This window comes from Simochromis diagramma, unplaced genomic scaffold (assembly GCF_900408965.1).
Source record: "Simochromis diagramma unplaced genomic scaffold, fSimDia1.1 OVJJ01000302.1, whole genome shotgun sequence".
Lineage (NCBI taxonomy): Eukaryota > Metazoa > Chordata > Actinopteri > Cichliformes > Cichlidae > Simochromis > Simochromis diagramma.
In genome coordinates, this window is record NW_024386792.1 from 11,475,395 (window position 1) to 11,496,336 (window position 20,942).

The window sequence follows — 20,942 nt, forward strand, 5'->3', positions numbered from 1 at the left end:
AGACCTGGCTCACAGTCTGTTCTAATTCATCCCAAAGGTGATCTATAGAGTTGAGGTCAGGACTCTGTGCAGGCCAGTCAAGTTCTTCCACACCAAACTCACACATCCATGTCTATATAGACCTTGCTTTGTGCAAAGCTATGCAGTCATGTTGGAATAGGAAGGGGTCACTCCCAAGCTGTTCCCACAAAGTTGGGACCAAGATGTCCAAAATTTCATGGTATTCTCAAGCATTAAGAGTTCATTTCACTGAAACCAAGGGGTTGAGCCCAACTCCTAACCCCCCCCCCCCCTTCTCCTCCAAAAACCCCCATCCCTACATCATAAACCCCCCTCCACCAAACCTAACAACTGGCAAATTGCACTGAGACAAGTACCATTCTCCTGGCAACTGCCAAGCCCAGACTTGGTCATCAGATTACTAGATGGAGAAGCATGAATCCCCCAGAGAACACGTCTGCACTTGTTTAGAGTTCAGTGGCGTCGTGCTATACTGTGATTTTATGCGATCTACCACTTCATAGCTGAGTTGGTCTTGTTCCCAATCGCTTCCACTTTGCTATAACACCACTAACAGCTGGAATATTTAGTAGTGAGGAAATTTCACCATTGGAGTTGTTGCACAGAGTTGCTGGAATTCACTGAGCTCCTGAGGTGACCCATTCATTCACAAATGTTTGTACAAGCTGTCTGCATGCCTAGGTGCTTCATTCTTTACACTTGTAGCCATGCAAGTGACTGAAACACCTGAAGTCAGTATGGGTGAGTGAATACTTTTGACAACAAAGTGTATCTGGCTGGCAATCCTAGTGCCCACCTGAGGTTCACATTAGAAGTTTGACTGAAAAAGTGCTATTACTCTATGTGCTATTACGACTCCATGTTGTCTCACAGAAAACAATAAAAGACTTATTGCAGTTAGTTTGACCATCACAGGTACATTCTTTATTATTACAAGTCAACCAACTGTATCAAAACTGCAAGAACCCGAAAGCCAGAGTGCAGAAACATTTTTCTGCTCTCTCACCAATAACTGTCACAAACAAATGCATTCACTTAAAAAAAAAAAAGTCTAAAGGCACATCTCTAAGATATTTACATTGCATACAGGTTTGACATACAGTAAAAAGCACACAATCAGTCCTAAATCCTTGGCCACACTGGCTTTGCTAAAGAGACTAAAGTTATCCATAAAAACATACAGCAATTGTTGTTTATAAGTCACAGTTTTCAAAGCTACAACGCACAGGTGGAAATTCGTGTTTATGTAACTTTTATGGCTTTATCTTTTTCATTAGGAATTATCGCTTGCATGCCACTCTGCTATGGCTTCTCTTCTTCTTTTTGTTTCCTCTTCAAAGACACTTTGTACTACCTTAGAGAAACGTGTTCATTTAAAGGCCTGCTGAAAACAAGTTTTAAGGTTTTAGGATTTGACATTTTGGGAAAATATTTTTGCTGAGTGACATAAGAACAATTAACCTTTCCAACATCCAGTCTGCCCTCTTAGGCAGAACTTTTTAAGCAAGATGTCTGGATTGAAAGGCTATGCCTCCTAAACACAGCAGCGACACAGGGCAGTGTGCTCCTCACGCTTCTCCTATACTCCCTTTTCATGACATGTTCTCCATTTCAACCCTCCAGCGCCACCACGGGCGATTTCATGACGTCAGTGATGCACTATCAACCATGGAAGAACCCTGAGACCTATTCTTGGGTTTGTGAAAGAAGGAAAGGAAATGGGTCAGACGGGCTCGGCACGTGTGTAGCCAGCGGATGGGGCAGCATGTGATTGATGGAATACCTTAAACAATGGCAGTGTCCTGGTTTCTAAATCATATGATTCCTACATTACTCTGTAATGCAGAGGTATTTCAGGATAGGCAGAGGGTATGTAGGAACTTCAGGAAGGATACAAATGATGCTCACGCACAAGCAGCAAAAACTCCTGGAAGGATCTTTGTCAGAGTTCTTCAGGCACCGAGCCACTCTGGGTTGGCAGTGTTGCTCTGAATGACCTCATCTCTCCCCAGTGAGTTCAACAGCAGAATCAACCTCCTCTAGAAAAACAAGAATCTTTCCCTCACCGAAGTCCAGCAGGATTTTGTCAAAAATCTTCTTCAATCCCAACATTCCTCCACAAGATTAAGCTCTTCAAGCGCCATCACAGTGCAGCTACCATGTCTCATAAGAAGGATCTGCCCCAAGTCACCACTGAATACCAGCTAGAAGCCACCGAATAGCTTCTGTACAATCTGGTGCCTCTAATGTGCAAAAATCCATTACTGAGACTTCATTAACTACCATGGCAACTTCTAATGAGTGCTGCAGTGCCATCATCTTTGCTCACATAGCATTGGAGTCACAGAGAATGAGAAGGCACTTCTAATGGTAGCCTTTAATATAAGCTCTATCATTTTAGTCTAATCTTAATGGCAGAGATGGCGTCAGCCAACCAAACACATAGTAGGATCTTGTTTTAAGTTCCTTCCTCCAGGAATTCTGATCAAATGGATGCTTTTTTTAGGCATATATCACAATTATATATCAGTCCAGACTAGAATTAGCAAATGTGTGGACTAGCTTTTCAGCATCCCTCTAAGGCAGGGTCTCCTAACTTTGACAATCTTGTGCAGATTAGAGAAGGCACTCCTAAACATTTCTTCAATGTCTGTGTTAAAATATCTATCTTAGATCTTCACATTAATAATGAAGGCCAAAGTGATGCCATCCAAAGCAAGTATCTGGTTAGATGCCTTGTTTCTTGGGCCAAACTCTTATAGGCCTTAACGTCTTTAAGACAAACTTGTAGTTCAACTGATTGGTTTTATCGGCTTTCACTGGTAAATACTGATAGACAGCAATAAAGAACATATGGAGACGAGTTAAAGACTGCACAGACTGATAATTTTGTATGAACCACACCATTCAACACCTACAACAGCAGCATGGTGACAGTTACGTAAGCACAACTCAAAGCTGTACACTCTAAAAAGGCAAAACTACCACAGGCATGCAGCTCAGGGGCTATTCTACTATCTTACATATCTTTTACTCAATGTTTAGCAACTGCACAAGTGTCCAAGCTTTAGAAATGCTGGTGTGCAGATTTTGTTACCATTGGACCAAGCCAGACAAGCTGATTACCTGTGTATTGTGTCTCCTAAACTAGAAACTAGAGTTTTTAAGCTTTACTTCCTCATTTGCATGCAGCAACACAAGGATGGTATAATTCTTCTCATCTATCTCTCAACAAGAAAGTCCCAAAATGTCAAAAATATTTCTATGAAATGGCAGACACGTCTGATACAAAGAGGTCCTCTAGTCACAGCATCAACTCTGTTTATTTATTTATCAGTTTACTATCATCTCCCCTGTGCAGGTATGTACATGTACTGGCAGCCTTTTGTTTTCCCCAAAGCATCTTAAGATGTAATCTAAGGCTGAATGTGAGCCAAGACTCTTCCCACTGCTGATGGGTGATGTATCTGATGGCCGGTTAGTGCTGAGGTCTGCTTTATTTAGACGTGCACCTGAAATACCTACCATGGAGATCAATATTGCAAGGGCAAGAGTAGATAGAGGCTGAGAGCCAAGTGCAGCCCTCAATATGTACAATATCTATATGTGTGTGTGTTTCTGTATGTGTGAGTGTGTGTGTGTATGGAAGATGCAGGAAGGCCAGCATTTGAGAGTTTGTTTAAAATGATCAGCTGTTAGTTGTAGTAGAGTGGAGTGTAGTTTGTGTGGTATGAGGTGAGGAAGGTCAGGAAGGTGGGGATTTATGTATGTGTCCAATTGGTGTGTCAGACATAGTCCAGGAAGACGTCAGCTGTGTTCTGCAGTAAAGGTTGGTTGGGGGCTGTTGTGCTGCAGACTGAGCTCAGTCTCCGTGATGGCGCCCTCTGCTGCTCTGGAGGACCTGAAGCATTACTCAGGGTCAGGTACACCTGAGGAGTAACACAGACTTGTGTTTTACGAAAGAAAGAAAGAAAAAAAGAAAAAAAAATATAACATAATTTTTGTGCTTTGGAGACAAAATGTAGGGAAATGAGTGAAAAACAAAAAAGACAGATTACAAAAGTAAGACTAAGAGTCGTTCTTGCACTCACATTCTTGGTATTTTCTGACAGCAGCAGCTCTGTTTTCTCCACCAGCTTTTTGAAGGAAGGCCTTTTCAGAGGATCGTGGTTCCAGCAGGACAGCATCATGTCATACCTACACCGCAGGTCACACTGGCATTAGTTTATATGTCTGGGATACAGAGAAACAGCCAGAACACAAAAACAATCTAGCTAATAATTATACATCTAAACTACAGGCTGACAGGCTCATAGCCTGTAACAGCTCATATTACATCAGTAACGTTGTAGAAAATGACTTTAGTCGTGGATATAAGGCAGCATCGAACAAATAATAACATATTTGGCTTTTACACCTTAACTGCTGCTGATTTAGTTCAAGTACCCACTGATGGAAAACAACATATAAATTAGATCCAAATAATTTATTTAAATAACTGATCATGTAAAATTATAATAAAAGAAGTCCAGGTTATAAATAAAAACAAAGAATTATTAATTGATCACCACAAAACAGAGTGATAATTTGTTTTGAATAAAACAGTTCTCTGCTTTTAGCTTCTACAGTGTTGGTGTTGTTGGTTCTGCCCTGCTTATATCATCAAAGAAAAAGGTTGGGATGAAGTAAGTGCTTGACCAAGGCCTAAAACACATATTTTATTAATTGAAAAAATAATCTGTTTATCACCTGATAGTAAAAAAACAAAACAAAAAAAACACGACTTCCTGCAACCTTTGTGATGGCAGTATATTAAACAGACTCATTCTCACAAACATGCACTTACATCTCAGTGGGGGCATACTCAGGCCTGCTCATCCTGTGGCCTTCCTGAATCATCCTATAAAATGCAGATCCCACCTGCATCCCAGGGTACGGGCTGTTACCTGCAACAACAACTTTACATCATTTTTAAAGGAAAAAAATATTGATTTGCACGGTACTGTTGGCTTCTCAATCAATACCACTTTGCGTGCGTGCCCTAAGCTATGTTGCTGCTTGTGAGCATTAATAAGCCTCTACTAAAGCCCCCAGTCAAATGGATGACAATGATTATTTGAAACAGTAAAAGGAAAGTAAAGCATAAAATGGAAATGTTACCGAGGGAGAATATTTCCCAGAGCAGGATGCCGTAGGACCACACGTCACTCTCAATCGTGTAGACGCAGTCAAAAATACTCTCAGGCGACATCCACTTGACCGGCAGACGAGCCTGAAGGAGGGAGAGAGCTATGAACTCGTGTCCTCATTTATAAGAATATAATATAGCCCATCAAAAAGAATCTAAATTTTCAGTGGGAAAAAAGTTATATGAAAGTTTTATAAAATACAATTCAATAAATAATGCCTTCGTGTACAAAATGAACAGAACTTTCTTCTTGTTTGGCCAGTGTAACTCCAAACTTTTCATCTTTTCCTTTTTAGCTTGCTGTCCAACTTTCTTCACAAAAATTCTACATGTATTGTTTCATAGAGCAGTTCAGACTCAGTAAAGAGAAGCGAGCGTGGGAGTTTTCCTGTCTTGGTTTGCGGAGACGGAGCGGGAACAAAGAACAAAGGAGGAGGGAGCGAAAGACTGACAGACGGAAAGACAGACTCACGTTTCCACGGAGCACATAGCTGGCATCGGTGGTGATGTCTCGTGCCAAGCCAAAGTCGCAGATCTTCGCCACCCTGCCGTGAGTCAGCAGAATGTTTCTAGCTGCAAGATCCCTGTGGATGCACTGCGCACACAAACGCGGCAGCAGACACAAACACAGCGATGAGCATTGACACAGCAACCGGTTTCTGCAGTGAATGACAGGGCACGCTTACAAAGGAGGCGAGGCCGGTAAAGCTTGTGGCAAACACAAAAGGCGAACTGACGTGTTTACAAAAGAAGAAGAAGTAGAAGAAGGAGAAACAATGACTCAATATGACCAAACAAAATTCAAGAAAGCATGTGTGGGTAAACGGGTGCCACTGTAAAAACAGGATCATTCTAAACAGTTACTTTTGTCTTATTTAAGAGTTTAACTGGTTAATAAAACGGTTTTAAGATTGCATCGTAGAGGGAAGTAAAACACTTTTTTTCATCTTTATGTTACAAAGAGAAAGTGTCACCAGCTTGGGCTCTCTGTTGGCCTGCCACCAGTTTGTGTCTGTGAGAAACTAATCAGCTGTGGCGAAAGACACCGTTAAAGCTGTGTTTGAGTACAGTTTCTTTACACAACAAAAGGGGAATTGTGTTATTACGATCATAATTTTAAAAAAGCTGGGCTGCTATGTAAAAACAAACTGCGTGCATTTGCAAATCTCTTGAGTCCATATTTGAATGACAACACAATATAGGAAAAACATCAAACGTTTAAACAAAGAAAATGCGTTTAAGAAAAATCTAGCTCATTTCGAATTTGATGGCAACAGATCAGTAACATGAAGTAAAGATGGGGAGTGGTTCACCAATCGGCAAAAAAATGAATCTGCAAACTGTGGAACAATTTCAGAGTAATGGTCTTCAATTCCACAGAATGTGGAGAAATCTGTATGCGCAATGGACAAGGCTGAAAATCATATGAAACTCAGGCAGCACTACATTTAAAACAGGCATGATCCTGTCATGGAAATCCCTCCATGGGCTCGTGAGCACTGTGAACACAGTTCACCGTGCACTCCACAAATACAGGTTAAAGCTCTATCATGCACATGATACAGAGACCCTGTTGTCTTCTCTGGGCCAAAGCTCGTTTAAAGTGGACTGAGGCAAAGGGGGAAACCGATCTGAGGGCAGATGAATCGAAATTTGAAATTCTCTTTGGAAAACTTGGACGCCAAGTCCTGTGGACTAAAGAAGAGAGGAATCATCCAGCACTCAATTCAAAAGCCTCTGATGGTACTGGGGGCAAAACGGTGCCCAACTTTTTTGGACTTTTTTGTAATTCATGTCATATTTTCTTTTAACTGTTCAGGTAACCTGGGCACAGAAGCCATGTTTCTACTGAAATCATGAAAAAATATGGTGGGGAATGCAATCCAAATGGATAAATTAGTAGAAATAAGCCAATAAACTATGCATAAATTAAATAAATAAATAAAAGTACAGTCTGAGCAATTGAAGCGGTTTAAGGCTGACAGTTTGTGTGTAACTAAGGTGGAGCTTCTTCAAACTTTAATTCATTTAATTTCCTTTCATTTGGAGTCATGTTCCTGTCCACTGGATCACTCTTGTAGGATTTAATTTCTGCTGCATCTACGTTTGTGTAGTCCTACAACTACCAAGTGCACTTCCTTGTTTTGGGTAACTAGCATTGACAAGGTAGCGCATGTAAGAGTTCTGCTTCTACCTGATTGTTTGAAAGTCGCTGTGAGAAATGCTGTAAATCAGCAAGCACTAATGCAGTGTGCAAAACATCCATGTTTGGATTGTGCAGCTTGCAGCTTGAGTGTTTTATGGTTGTATGGGTGTGTCAGCAAATACAGAAGTTTGTAAAGACAACACTGGTCCTGAGATGCAATCCAGATATGTGACATTATCTCGACTTGATTTATACGCCTAGTCGACTTTGTGCGTTGAATCTAAATATGGCATAAAACAAAGCAGTGCCTTAATGGCTAAAATGCTCCACACAGCCTGGGGGAAGATGCACAGTTATGTGATAACTGAACAAATTCTCTGTAACTTCATCGTTACATTTGGCATTTTTTTCATTGCTGAATTGACAGCATTAAATAGAGACGCCTAATTGTTTAATCTGCTTGTGTGCAGCATACGTTTGAAATGCAGCAATGCCGTGGTTTCCTACTATAATGATGCCATTAGCTGAAAGACAAAGTTATGCACGAATATTGGCCCTGAGCCATGCCATGATTTATGAACTAGGAGCAGCACTTTTAAATCTCTCCCATGACGAGTCTATATACTGTTTATTAACAGTCTGTAAAAGCCTTACATTCCTGGAAGTAATGTACTCCATTCCTTTGGCCACCTGGTAGGAAAAGCTGAGGAGATCTTCAGCATCCAAGGACAGCTCATCTATGTCATCTAGGCACACAATGCACTTCAGTTATATGCGAGAATTCCAGTTTTGATTCATTTGTAGGGAATTTTCATCCTTTGTGGAGTCATGCTATTGGTTATGCAGTGTATTGTAATTAGAAATGTAAAGAGAGAGCGACGTTGTACCTGACTCAGAGGACCTTTCTTTCTCAGAGGGACGCATGGGCATATATCCTGCACCAGTAGCCTCACTGCTAAAGAAATACACACAGATACATACACGTAAGTAGAGAAACTAGCCACTTTCAGCTGTCATCGCCATGAAGCATTCTTGCACATACACACCTTGTGGACTCTGTTGGGTTCGAGACATTGTGGTAGTAACCATCCCCAGCTCTGGAGTTTAGGAAGGACTCTCTTTTCCTTCTGAGGAAGTTGAGGAGGTCCCCATAGCAACAGTACTCTGTGATTACCAAAATTGGTCCTGGCAGAATACAGGGACAAAAACCAAAACAATACAAAAACGACAACCATCAGTCACTGATTTTTAAACCATGACAGCACAATGAAAATGAGAAGAAACGGCAGGCAGTTCTGACACAGTGATGAGGCTTGACAACAAGGGTGTTTAAAAGCTGATCATGTTTAAACAGAGGAAACAATGTCACTATTCCCTGTTTCTCTCACAATAAGTGCTTATGCATACATCTGTGAAAAAAACCCCCCAAACTAAATTATAATCAATACTGAGGTCTAGACAGCTAAATAATATTGAACACACACACAGCAGATTTGTGGCAAGGTAAAATGAATCACGTCTTCATATCGAAGGCAGATGCTGATAATGGCCGGGTACAGCAGTGAGTCACCACATGAGGATATGGCAAATGTGTCTCCCAGACAATATTCATAATCATAAATCATGACAGTCAACAATAAAACAAGAGTGCAGATGCGTAAGGTTTATGTGTCCCCGACACGACAAAACCAATCCAAAAATATCTCACATGCAAATCTGATTCTGAGTGAACTAATTGTGCTCGTAGTGACTCCTCTCACCTCCGACGGTGCAGGCTCCCAGCAGGTTAACGATGTTAACGTGGTTTCCAAGGTAAATGAGAACCTTCAGCTCAGACATCAGCGCCTCCTTCTCCGTGGAGTGAGCGTTGGCTGAGATGACATCATCACAACATTAAAGTGGAAGACGTATAAGCACAAAATCAAAGGCCGTAAAGTGAAAGTATTCCTTTGTGACTGGCGTATTCTCATATTTAAAAGCCTAACGGCAATCAGAAACACAGAAGAAACAGTACCAGTAGTGACACTAGTGGCGGTGTAACAGTTATTTGGTTTTCAGCCCAGTGTTTTCCAATCTAACATAAATGTGGGGGATTAAAAGAATTGTAAAAACAACTTCGTATTCGTCTCTACTCTGAAACTTGTTTATGTTGTTGTTATTGTTTGAGTGTTTGTTTTTTTCGAGTCAGAATATTTGGACAATTGGTTGGAGTGCTAAGTTATCAGCTAACCCAACCAAGCTCTGTCAGCAAGCAGGACCCATAGACTGTAGGGGTGAGTAGCTCGGACACACATGCCTCCTAATTAGTGTGGAGTAAAAACAGAGCCACAGTCTTCTTATACAAGCTGTACCAAGCAGCAAGCCATAATATTTGTCATGTAATTCCTTTAAAATGCTCCAAAAGACCAAAAATGAGAGATCTAGTTTACTGATTTTAATTAGCGAAGGTTAGGACGAGCAGGCAGCTTCCATATAACTAACTTTACTTCTTGCAAGTATCAAAATGAGTTATTAAAAATAAAAAACAAAAGGCCCCACTGTATTCATTAACACAGAGTCTGTGTGCACTGACTTGCTTTCGGAGCCACTTAAGGAACTGCAATTTCTGTCACTTCCAGGTTAGATTTATTTTTCATCATTTTTCATTCAATTTTAAACATGGGATTGCAGTCAAACACTTTGAATTTTGGTGTTTTCACTCTTTAAGTACAGTACTGAGTACTTTGTACCACTTTATATAATATTGTTACAACACAGAGACGGTGATGGGGAAAATATAGACCTTACGTTTCAGCATCTTAACAGCGACGGTTGTCACAGCGTCTGCAGAACACAATCCGTATGCCGTGGCCCTCACTACCTTTCCAAACGCCCCAGAGCCCAGGGTCTTACCTTCAAATAAACACAAAAAACAAACTTTAACATTTCATTCGTGCTCTAAAAATGATAACAGTCGCTACACATTTGCACTCTTACACACACTGTCCTACCAAAGCGCAGTTTCTGCCTGGGGAACTCCCATTTGGAGTCATATGGCAGCTGGGTGGGGTCAATATATATATGGTTGTTTCCATGGACAGTCTCGATGACCTTCCACTGAATCTGGAACTTTGGTTTCTGTTAAAGTTTGGAGGGGAGAGAAAAAGTGACGTCAGATCAGCTTCCCTGGACTGTTTGTTGTGTTCGACTGTATAGCTCATATTCCCTTTCACGTTGCTCTTTTACAAAGATGCACTTTAGTTGTCAGCCCGAGTCTAGACTTTCCCCCTGACGATCCCACTGCAGATGCGTGAGCTACTTCTCAAGGAGTCTGACTCATCTGAGAGCAATAAGCGCAGCATGCTGAGGGGGGCAAATTAATGGCTGGAGGCGTGATCGCAGTGTCAAAAATCCTTTAACTACAGCATGTCTGCACTTTAAATGGTTGACTGATTCAACTGAAATTCATTAGGACACATTCATGTTGATTAAAAGAACTTACCGTCACTCTTGCGTGCAAAACATCACTGCCAAATGCAGAACGAAAGAAAGATGCTTCTAACTTTAACGTACTCTAAACACGATGGAGGCATGAGTCATTAGTAAATGAGAATGGGCCCTTTGCCAGAAACTCCCGAAGCCATTTACTTTCCTGGGATGCAAAGTGTATGTCAATGCTGCTTGATGATCCTGATTTGAGATTGATGTTTATAATCTTTGAAACTGATTCATGGGTTTGAAAGGGGCTGATGGCCAAAGAGTTTTGTGATTTACGTCAAATCTGTGACCCTACTTAAACCCGGGCTTAAAATCACAATAATCATAAGGCATGCACAGTTTATTTCCTTTTTCCTTACCTGCAAGTACTTATAAAGCAGCACCACTAACACGAGGCTGAGTAAGACCCCAGTAGCCACCATGCCGGTTAGAAGAGGCGTGAAGAGTTTATGGGGGACCACACGCTCTGAGAATGAACACCAACAAACCCAGAGTGAGAAATCTCATGGAGCATTGAAGTAGCCAAGTTTTGGTAGTTACACACACACACACACACACACACACACACACACACACACACACACACACACACACACACACTATGGAGTGACATCCTCTACCGTTAAAACAGACAGCTGCAGCAGTGGTGTTTGTTTGTGTGACAAGGATTAGTGAGTCTGCGCCATATAATCCCAGCTTGCATAGTCAGCATACACTAATCTCATTCAATCTGTACCCAGTAACCACACACCTGGCCTGTGCAGACAAAGGGTCAATGGGTTTGTGTGTCTTTTTGAATTCTTGCACAACGTATTTGTGGCGCGCTATATAAGACAAATCCCCACCACGCAGACACTGACGCTTCACCTGTGTTACTCTCCTTGCAGCTCTATTTGCGGTCCGTACAGTGTCTTACCACTGATGGAGAACAGGGTGTAGGCCTCTGCCTCCTCTGTAGAAGCGACACACTCCAGGGTGTGGTACTGAGTGAACTCTTTGCTGACATTCAGTCGGCTTTCCACTTGACTCCTACCAAAGGTTGACTCTGAAAGGACAGTGACCTCTGAGGTCTCCCACTGGGTGGCATTGGGCAATTGTGAGCACCTGTTGAGACATTAAGGTTGCTTACGATCACTCCGTGCAAGAGCAGGTTTCAGCCTTTACAAATCAATTTATTGATTCAGTGCCTTTGGATCCACTCCAGTAGGAGAGGTAGGAAAAATAAGACATGCTAAACTTACTAAACTTACAGCTCCTTACTGTAAGTGCGTTAAAAGCTTTTCCATCAATTGCTAAATTGTCTAAAACAAATTTAAAAAGATGGAAAAATTAAAGCAATTTTAAGTCTAATAGCTGTGAAACTAGAGCACAGTTCTGCATCTGAGTTACAGATGAACCAGCCAACAAACACATCAGAGGTGGTGTCGCTGATGTAGATCACCCAGTGGAAACCTGGTGCTGTTTCTGCAGCTCCTTCTAGCAATCGTCTCCATTACTTCTGTTCTAATAGAATAAAATGATCCTTTCTGTTCCTACGATCCTAAAACCTAGCCATTTATATTTGTAGCCAATTGTTGTTGTTTTCTTTTCTTTCTTTTTTTTTTTTTTTTTTACATATACATATCTTCATGTGGACCTTTAATACAGCTGCTTCTCGTCAGTGGGGCCAAATCACTATTTGTATCTTAGTCGCTAACCTAGAACGGAAATATGTGAAATATAGTGTGTATATGGTTTGTTAGGATAGGAAAAGCTTTAAAACTTTTATTAAAAGGCATAAAGTTTTAGTGCTTAATAAAGCACAATGTACTTGAAGGCTTGGTTAGATATTTACTTAATAATATGTTACTAATAAATCAAATTTCAAAGGCAAACTGATTTCCTGTTTCATGATCATTTTTTCAGAATTATGATTTTAATTTCAGTGGGCCTAATCCTCTTTTGTAAGATCTTGATATAAGCTGCGTTTTCGGGATACCTTGTGCGCGGCAGCTCACAGAAGTACCAGCTGATCTTAGGGACGGGGTATCCTGCAGCAATGCACCGCACTTGTCCATCAACAGGCCCTTCCTGAGCTGTAATGACAGGCTTACCTTACGGAGAAAAAAGAAAGTCGTATATGAAGCATACAGCACATGTACAAAACATCTCCTGCTCACTCCCAGTATACTGGCTACCTGTGGTATTACTACAGAAAAGTACCAGCTGATCAAAATGAGGTTTCCTTTAACTAAAATCAATGCAGGCGAAAAGTTTGTAAAACTCTGATTTATCTAGCTACTCTTCTGCACAGATTGTTATTTCAGCTTTCAGCTACTAACTGTGTTCTAAATATACAACCCAAAGGAACAAATGTGAGAGCTACTTACTGTTGACATACACATGAAATGAGTGATCGACAGATGCGTCTTTGTGACTGGCTGAGAAGTTGTAGATCCCGCCCTCGGAGCCAAGAACCCTCACTAGTCTCAGCTTGCTGCTGTATCTGATAGAACAAGTGTATTTGTAAAATCCTTTAACCCACAGTGACAAACTAGCGTACTGGTTACTTGAAGTACTCACTTTTAACTAACTGTACCTGTATTTGTTTCGGTGGAGAGTGATGACGTGCTCTGTGGTGTTGTGGAGAATCTTCCCATTGTAAGACCAGGACATGAAGCTTGGTGCAGGATAGGCATCGAATTCAACTTTTAGGCTCAGGCTCTCTCCCTCTTTAACCTCTTCCTGGACTGGACTTTGACTTACTAACATTTTAATGAACCCCTGATCTGAAGAGCAGAAATGTGTAAGTTTAATATGTTTTATGAACAAAAAGATTGATAACATGACACCTCTATGTAGACCTCTTATTCTGCACACATCCAGGTATGTCTGGTCTCAGAAATAACTATAACATTACTGGGGCAACTTGAAAATATATTTTTGAGTATAAATTCAAAGCCCCCAATTCTTACTGTAAACTTTGAGCTCCATCGCTTTGTCACTGCGGCCTCTTTCGTTGTGAGCATGGCAACGGTAAGTCCCTGAGTCTGATTGGTTAACAGCTGGGATCAAGAGTGAGGTTGAACGCTCGTAACCCAAACCCCCGGACAGGATGTGTGAGGTTTGTGTTTCAAAAGGATGCTGCAAAGTGTCAAAGAGGAGGCAAAGAAGCATGCTTTACAGGTGTAACATGACACAGATCTGTTGTTTTCTACATAATCCAGCAACTGTAGTCTTACTGTAACACACAAAGTCTGGCTGTCAGCACCTCCTCCCTATGATCAAAAGTTGAGCGACCAAGCTCAGTACACAGTGACGTCTTAGCCTTCTTAAGTTTCTTATCTAGATCAGATGTTATGACATCACCTACCAAGGAGTTAAAATGACCTATTTGTAACATTTATGCGCCTGCAACACTTCAAATAATAGTATCATTTTAATTTAATGACAGTAGCATCTCATTTATATCCACAAAGGCTCAATTTTGCATTTAGCACATCATGATGCCATCATGTTGCCTAGCAACCACCTAACAATGGGTTAAAATCACAGATCAAACAATACTGTAGCAGTGGCACGTACTAGTATATAAAATGTCTATACTGGTAACTAACAAATTGTAAGTAACAACCATATACAAAGTGTGGAATTTGTGTCAAATATGAATAAAAAGCACAATGTAACTATTTGCTATTCACAAGCTGCCACCCCAGCCCCCCCTCTGGACACTCCTCTGCACGTCAAAGGTCAAACCTCCAGCAACACTTGCAGTATGAAGAACAACTTTGTTACTTCAGCCTATAGCCTTTGTCAGTGATGACGGGAACAGGCTGCTGAAATGTGCTGGCAGAACCAGAAAGTTGCTCTTCATGCTTCAAATGTTGCTGGACCATCAGCCTCTTCACATGTTTGCCCTTCACCGTGCACCTTGAAAGTAGGCGAAGTTACGACCTGTTTCCAAAACTTTTACGAATTTCTCTCCTTTTTTTTTTGTCTTTTTTCAAACTTATATTAAAATATTGGGTATAATTCTTCACAGAAAATATAGTTCTGCTTTTTGTTTACATGTTAAACAGCATCACAAATCTTTTGGAAACATGTTTCTTGAACGAAAAAGTCTCTAAAGCATTACTTGGGATATGAGCTCACTTTTCTCCATGTTAGCTTTGTGCAAAATGAAATCATTTCTAAAGGACGTTGCAAACTGTTTGACAAGTAGGCAGCCAAACATCCCTGACAAAGAACTGCAAATAAATCCCTGAATCATTCTCACCGCTGTTGACGGGAAGTCCCACTTGAGAATGACGTCTGCGTTGACATTGGAGGAGCTGCAGGTAAGCTCGAACTGCTCTCCTGTCCTCAAGATGACTTTGTCTTTCTGGGACAGTGTGATCACTGGGCGTAACTCTGGCACTGAATCAAGGGATTCAAAAAGCAACTGTATCAAACTGCTGTATTTGTGAGTTCATCTAAACCAGCATCATATCATTTTTTTCACCTGTGCATTGTCACACAGACACTTCTAACGGCACGATATATGTGAGCCTGAAATCATTCTGCTGCACTGCAATAACTCTGGACTGGTATGATCTGAAATCATGAATCCCAAACGGCGGCTTTTCATCTGACCTGAAACAAAAAATGTGGTAGTTTTGTGATAAAATGTAATAAAAATAAGTAAATTGCTTATTTAAACGCCATAATAAAATACCCCAATGCGGTTTGTACTGTGCAGCTTTATACTGACGTGAGCAGCATGACCAAATGCAGACACTTGTCCCCACGCAGGCAGGACGATTAATTTCCAGCATTAAATGCCTGCAGACGCCGCTTCGGTTGCTGTGTTTGTGCTGGACTAATTCTATTTAACCCAAACACAGCCTTCATGCTCTGTTACAGAGCTTTGTTCACTGGGGGAATCAAATCCCTCGGCTCCTCCCTTCCTCAACGTACTTCTCGCTTTCTCCCTCTTCCCATCATTCAAAAGGACACCATGCCGTACTGCCCCTCAGCTGGTCCGCATAAAGAGTGCTGATGTAATGCAGAGGACAGAAGCACAAACTTAAATTGTATCTATAGTCGATTTTATTTTATTAAGATGCACGTAGCTCATAAAAATGTAATATCTCTTTGTGGCTAAAAAAGAAAGTGAACAGAAGGCTTTTGGACTGTCTATTATTAGCCATGCTAGCTGCTCTGCATTTGCCAGTGTTGGTCCGCTATCATGTTCCAGTCTTAACCAAGACTGGATGGATTTCCCATAGGATGAATGCATATTGCATCTGCTCATGCGTTGGCTTTTTACGATGCTACAATTTCGCTTATTGGTGATATTGAGCAAAATGTCAATAGCTGCCAAAGTCTAGGCAGCTATGAATTTCATAAATTTAAATCCTTCAGTTTGCATCAAACCAAATTCCTGCAGAACTAATGACATGCCATTATGCTTTTAGAGGCATCAGTGAAAGCAAATGCTGTGGTTTTAACTTCCAATTACTAATTACGGGTAAAGTATGGACGTTTTTCCACTTCACCATCGCCTCGCCTGCTAGTGACTTTGCAGTTTTCCCTTTTCCTAATTCAAACAGTTCCTCTAAAGATGCTTCTGTGCTCTCAGCAGCTGCTCATAGATGGATGTTTTTGTATTTCAGGCATGAAGAGAAATATGAATGTGGCAGTAAACCCATTGTTTTCTTCCTCCACATTTAGCTTCATTAACAACCATGAAACAACTTAAACATGGTGTTCATTTAGTCACGCTGCAAAAATCAAGCTCCGATCACAATCCGGATAGATTAGGTGATAACAACAACATCTGAGTGCCAGCCCACATCAGTTGATGGCTCAGCTGATACTCTTCCATACATCAGGCAGCTGCTGGACATCTTCCAGCTGCTCTGAATCCCACTTCCTTCCTCAGTCCTCTTGTTCAAGCTGTGTCTGACTTAATTAGGCTCCTGCCTGTTGTCACTGATGCCTGCTCTGTTCTGTAACAAGGCCTTATATTTTCTATATATGCACACTGAAGGGGATATATCACCAGTAATTAATTACTCTGGACAAAAGTGACTAATCTCTCATTAACATGAATGGTAATTTCAGGAAACACGAATAATACATATCGCTTTTTGACTTTTACTTACCGAGTCGTACTTCCAGATTGTATTTACTTGACATCACTTTGACTCCGTGAAGAAGTCCCACACACACGTAGCAGCCATCGTATTCCCTCTGAATGTTGTTGATGGTGATGCCTTCCTGAAGGTCACTCTTATAACTCATACCAGAGGGCAGAGGTCGTCCATCACAGGTCTCCAAACCCAGTTGGGTGACCTCAGGGGTCAGTAACAAGGCAGGGAATGGTGCAGCTATCGCCTTCTCGCACCAGTTTGATGTTTATCATGATGTGCAGGAAAGCATTGTAGGGGTCTAGGGAGATGACAGACAGGTAAAGATTTGGATTAATGTTGTGAAGACAAACATCCAAATGCCCCCCCCCCCCCGTTAAACACCCACCTTTCACGTATACGTAGATAGAGCTCTGTTCCAGTGTGATGTTATTCACACATATATAGCGACCCATGTGGTTAAGCTGGGCGGCTGATAGCCTGACGAAAGCCACGTTGCCCTCCTGCACCTCTCCATCCAGCTTGCGAGACTTGTCCCTGTACCACTTTAACCTGGGCGGGGCGCCAGACGTTGTGGCATTGTCATAGCAGCGCAGCTCTAGCTTCCCCTTCTTGGGAACTACAATGTGAGGCCCACCGGGGGAGATGAGTGGCTCTGACCACACTGGTAGAGAGGAAGAACATTAAGGATGATGGATGTTGGACATGTTGCTAATTTTGAATGGGTTCAGCTTGGATAAAAATCCACACCAGAAGGGAAAGAAATGCTGCTGCTTTCTGGTGTATTACTATAATAATAATATAATTAAATACAACCTCTGAAGAAAAAAAACCCAGTGAAGACATAGCGGAGATGTTGTTCTTAATCGAAACATTTTTTCAACATATAGCCCCATTTAAAACTGCTTTCATTGCTTTTGGTACAGATTCAGCAAGGCGCTGGAAGCGTTCCTCAGAGATTCTGGTCCATGTTGAAATGATAGCATCACAGATTTGTCAGCTACACATGCATGGTATAAATTTGCTGTTCCACCAAATCCCAAAGGTGCTCTATTGGATTGCTATCTGGTGACTATGGAGGCCATTTAAGTACAGTGAACAGTGAACAGTTTGAGATTGCTTTAGCTTTATAGGAGCAGCAATTAGAAGACGGGTGCACTGCTGTCATAACTATTGATACAAGGCGGGATGGATGTATGCATTCATGCTGTTTTATGTAAAATTCTGATCCTGAAATCTGAATTTTGCTGCAGAAATTTATACTGATCGGACCCAACAACATTTTACCAATCTTCTAATGTCAAGTTTAATTAGCCTGTGGATTGTAGCCACAGTTTCCTGTTCTTAGCTGACAGCAATGGCACCCGGCGTGGTCTTCTGCTGTAGTCCCTCTGCTTCAAGGTTTAATATCTTATGCAATCGGAGATGATCTTCTGCATACAAGAGTTCTAACAAACAGTTATGTGACTTACTATTCCCTTAGCTCAAAGCAGTCTGGCCATTCTCATCTGACCTCTGGCATCAACAAGGCATTCGCAGAGAAAATTCCAGTAGATCAGCAGTTTCTGAAACACTCAGACCAGACCGTCTGGCACCAACAACCACGCCAGGTCCAAATCACTTACACCGCTGTCCTTCCCCATTCTCATACTCTGTTTCAAATTAAGTAGATTGTCTCAATCGCTGCTACACGGCAAAATGCAGTGAGCTGCTGCCAAGTGATTACTTAATTAGGTATTTGCATTAACAAGCAGGTGAACAGGTGTACAGATTAAAGCTGATGTAGATTTTTTTTTCTGATTATTCCATTCGTAGCTTGGTTTCTAAAGGGTCAGAAAATTGTGAAAATAGCTACCAGGAATCAGAAATCCTGAAGTACATGTTGTAACAAAAAACAGCATTTTCTGTTTGTTGTGTTAGCAGACTGCCACTCCAGAGATCTAAAAATACTACCACATGAGACTAAAAAGCAAACAATTCCTCATAGCTGAAATGCTGTAAGAAAGCAGCACAGTATCCTGGCTTGACTAGGACTGAAAATATCAAAATAATTGCTGTTATTTTTCTGTTGATTGATCGTTTAAGATCAGAGTGCCCAGTGTGGTGGTTAAACAGGATGGCATGATTGACAGAGACTCCCTGAAGAGAGAGTGCTATCTAACCAGCTCAATTGGAGAATCAATAATTATGAGTTATACAGCCGCTGAGTAATCATGCATCAAGGTCCCTAAACCTATTCCCTTAAGATGAGTAAACCCAGCTGACATTTTAGTTTAAGCTCCACCAGTCTTCCTCCCACTTTCTTTCTCTCCTTTTCCCCCACTTAGATTTGCACATGATAAGAGCCATTTCAAAAACAGGATTTTCATGTGACTGTTGTGCCTCCAGGCTCAAGCAGAGCTCAGAAAGCAAAAAGGAGAAGGATGTGAATCCCCCCTCCCTTCCAAAATATCCACATCTGTGTTTGCGCGGGGTGTGAGGGCATGTTTTTAATGCTGCATCTCTCAGAATATGAGTTTGGCAACCAGTGATTTGAACTATTTGAATAAGCGAACGGTTTCAGCAGTAAAAACAAAAAAAAACCCCCAAAAAACAAAACAAAACCCGAGGCAGTTATGTGACTAAACACGAAGCTTTGATCCTAACATCCAGAGCTGTTAGATGTCAAGATGCTGCGGGTGCTTTGTGGTAGAAGATGCGTATCTTTTTTTCCCTTCTTCTTCTTCTCCTCTTTCTTCTTCTTTGTTTCTTTTGCTGTTCTGGTAGGATGCTCAACCTTATCCTCTTCGTTTGGGTAGAATAAATAATTAATTCTCTTCAAACAAAACACTCAGGCACACACAGGGACACACAAACACACACAAACACACACACACTTGTTGCCCGCCAAAGGTATTTCCAGCGCACCACTAAACAGTTATGCATACAAATGATTTGTAGACTTAAGCTGGCGGGTTGGCAAGAGCTTTACATTTACCTTTAGCACTAAATGACTGACTTGAAACAGTCCGGAAAAACAGTAAACGGACAGGAGGTTGCGCTAAACATGCGCAAAGATACACGCTGTTTTTCCTCGGCTGTTTACGTCTATACTCTAAGATAAAGGCAAAAAAAGACTCTTTAATGGTGACAGCAGCACATGTCGCACAGGTGGGAGACGGAATAAGAGCTGAAGAAGCACTGACTCTAAAATAATGCACGAAAAAAGTACAGAAATAAATAATTTGAATTATTACCATAGGGTGAAAAGCATTAAGGATGCCGTCATAGAAATTCCACCACTATAACAGCAATAAAACGTAAGAATATCTGAAACTACCCACTCAAAGAGTTGGGAGAAAAAAAACACAACAAAGCAATAAAGTCAACACTGAGAAAAAAAAAAGATATCCACACGCCGCGCTGAAATAACATCGCAAGTGGTTTTCTTACCAGGTTAGTGGCAGCAAAATAAAATACGAGGCACAAAGAGCCCAGCGGAACCTCATTGTCGGGTGATTTTCAAGTCTTTCACTCTACTCCATGCGTTTCAAGCGCAGACAAAACCATCCTGTGTCTAAAACAACGAGACCTCGTCCAGCGTGATAACGCGGCACAGGTTCCTCCAACGTAATGAGCGCACGGACACAATGATCCAGCAGCCTGGCTCCCCCTGATGGATTTCATTGGAGCTTAAAGACACAGTGCAGCGCCTCTCTCCCTCCCCCCTGCTCTGGATCATTGCCACTCCTTTCTGTCCCGCATTGGTTGGAGTCTGGCCAAGGTGATGAGTCTGTTATTACTGAACCCCCCCCATAAAAATCATCTTCACTCAGTCGTTTGGAAGAATAAGTAAATTTTCCATCAATAAAAGTCCTGGTGGCGCAGGGATACAGAGGATCAACTGTTCTGTTAAATAACATGATTCTTTTTTTTGTATTACAGACATTGTAATAAAGTATTATTATGGCGGCAGCCTGTCCTCACACTTCGACTCGGCCAGCGTGTCCTGTTGTGATGA

The 20,942-nt window shown here is 41.4% G+C and overlaps 1 protein-coding gene across 1 annotated transcript; it reads right to left on the reverse strand.

Annotated features, from left to right (window-relative positions):
* Positions 1-915: 915 nt before the first annotated feature.
* On the reverse strand, positions 916-20,620 carry kitb (KIT proto-oncogene, receptor tyrosine kinase b). The gene is given in 22 exon segments (XM_040024451.1): positions 916-3,950; positions 4,113-4,218; positions 4,868-4,967; positions 5,182-5,293; positions 5,682-5,804; positions 8,010-8,101; positions 8,243-8,307; positions 8,402-8,540; positions 9,116-9,226; positions 10,143-10,247; positions 10,346-10,472; positions 11,192-11,298; positions 11,749-11,936; positions 12,811-12,925; positions 13,202-13,317; positions 13,411-13,600; positions 13,787-13,955; positions 15,088-15,227; positions 16,958-17,153; positions 17,155-17,243; positions 17,331-17,607; positions 20,377-20,620. Coding segments are annotated over 22 exon segments (2,865 nt in total). The 5' UTR covers positions 20,431-20,620; the 3' UTR covers positions 916-3,806.
* Between the last annotated feature and the right edge of the window lie 322 nt (positions 20,621-20,942).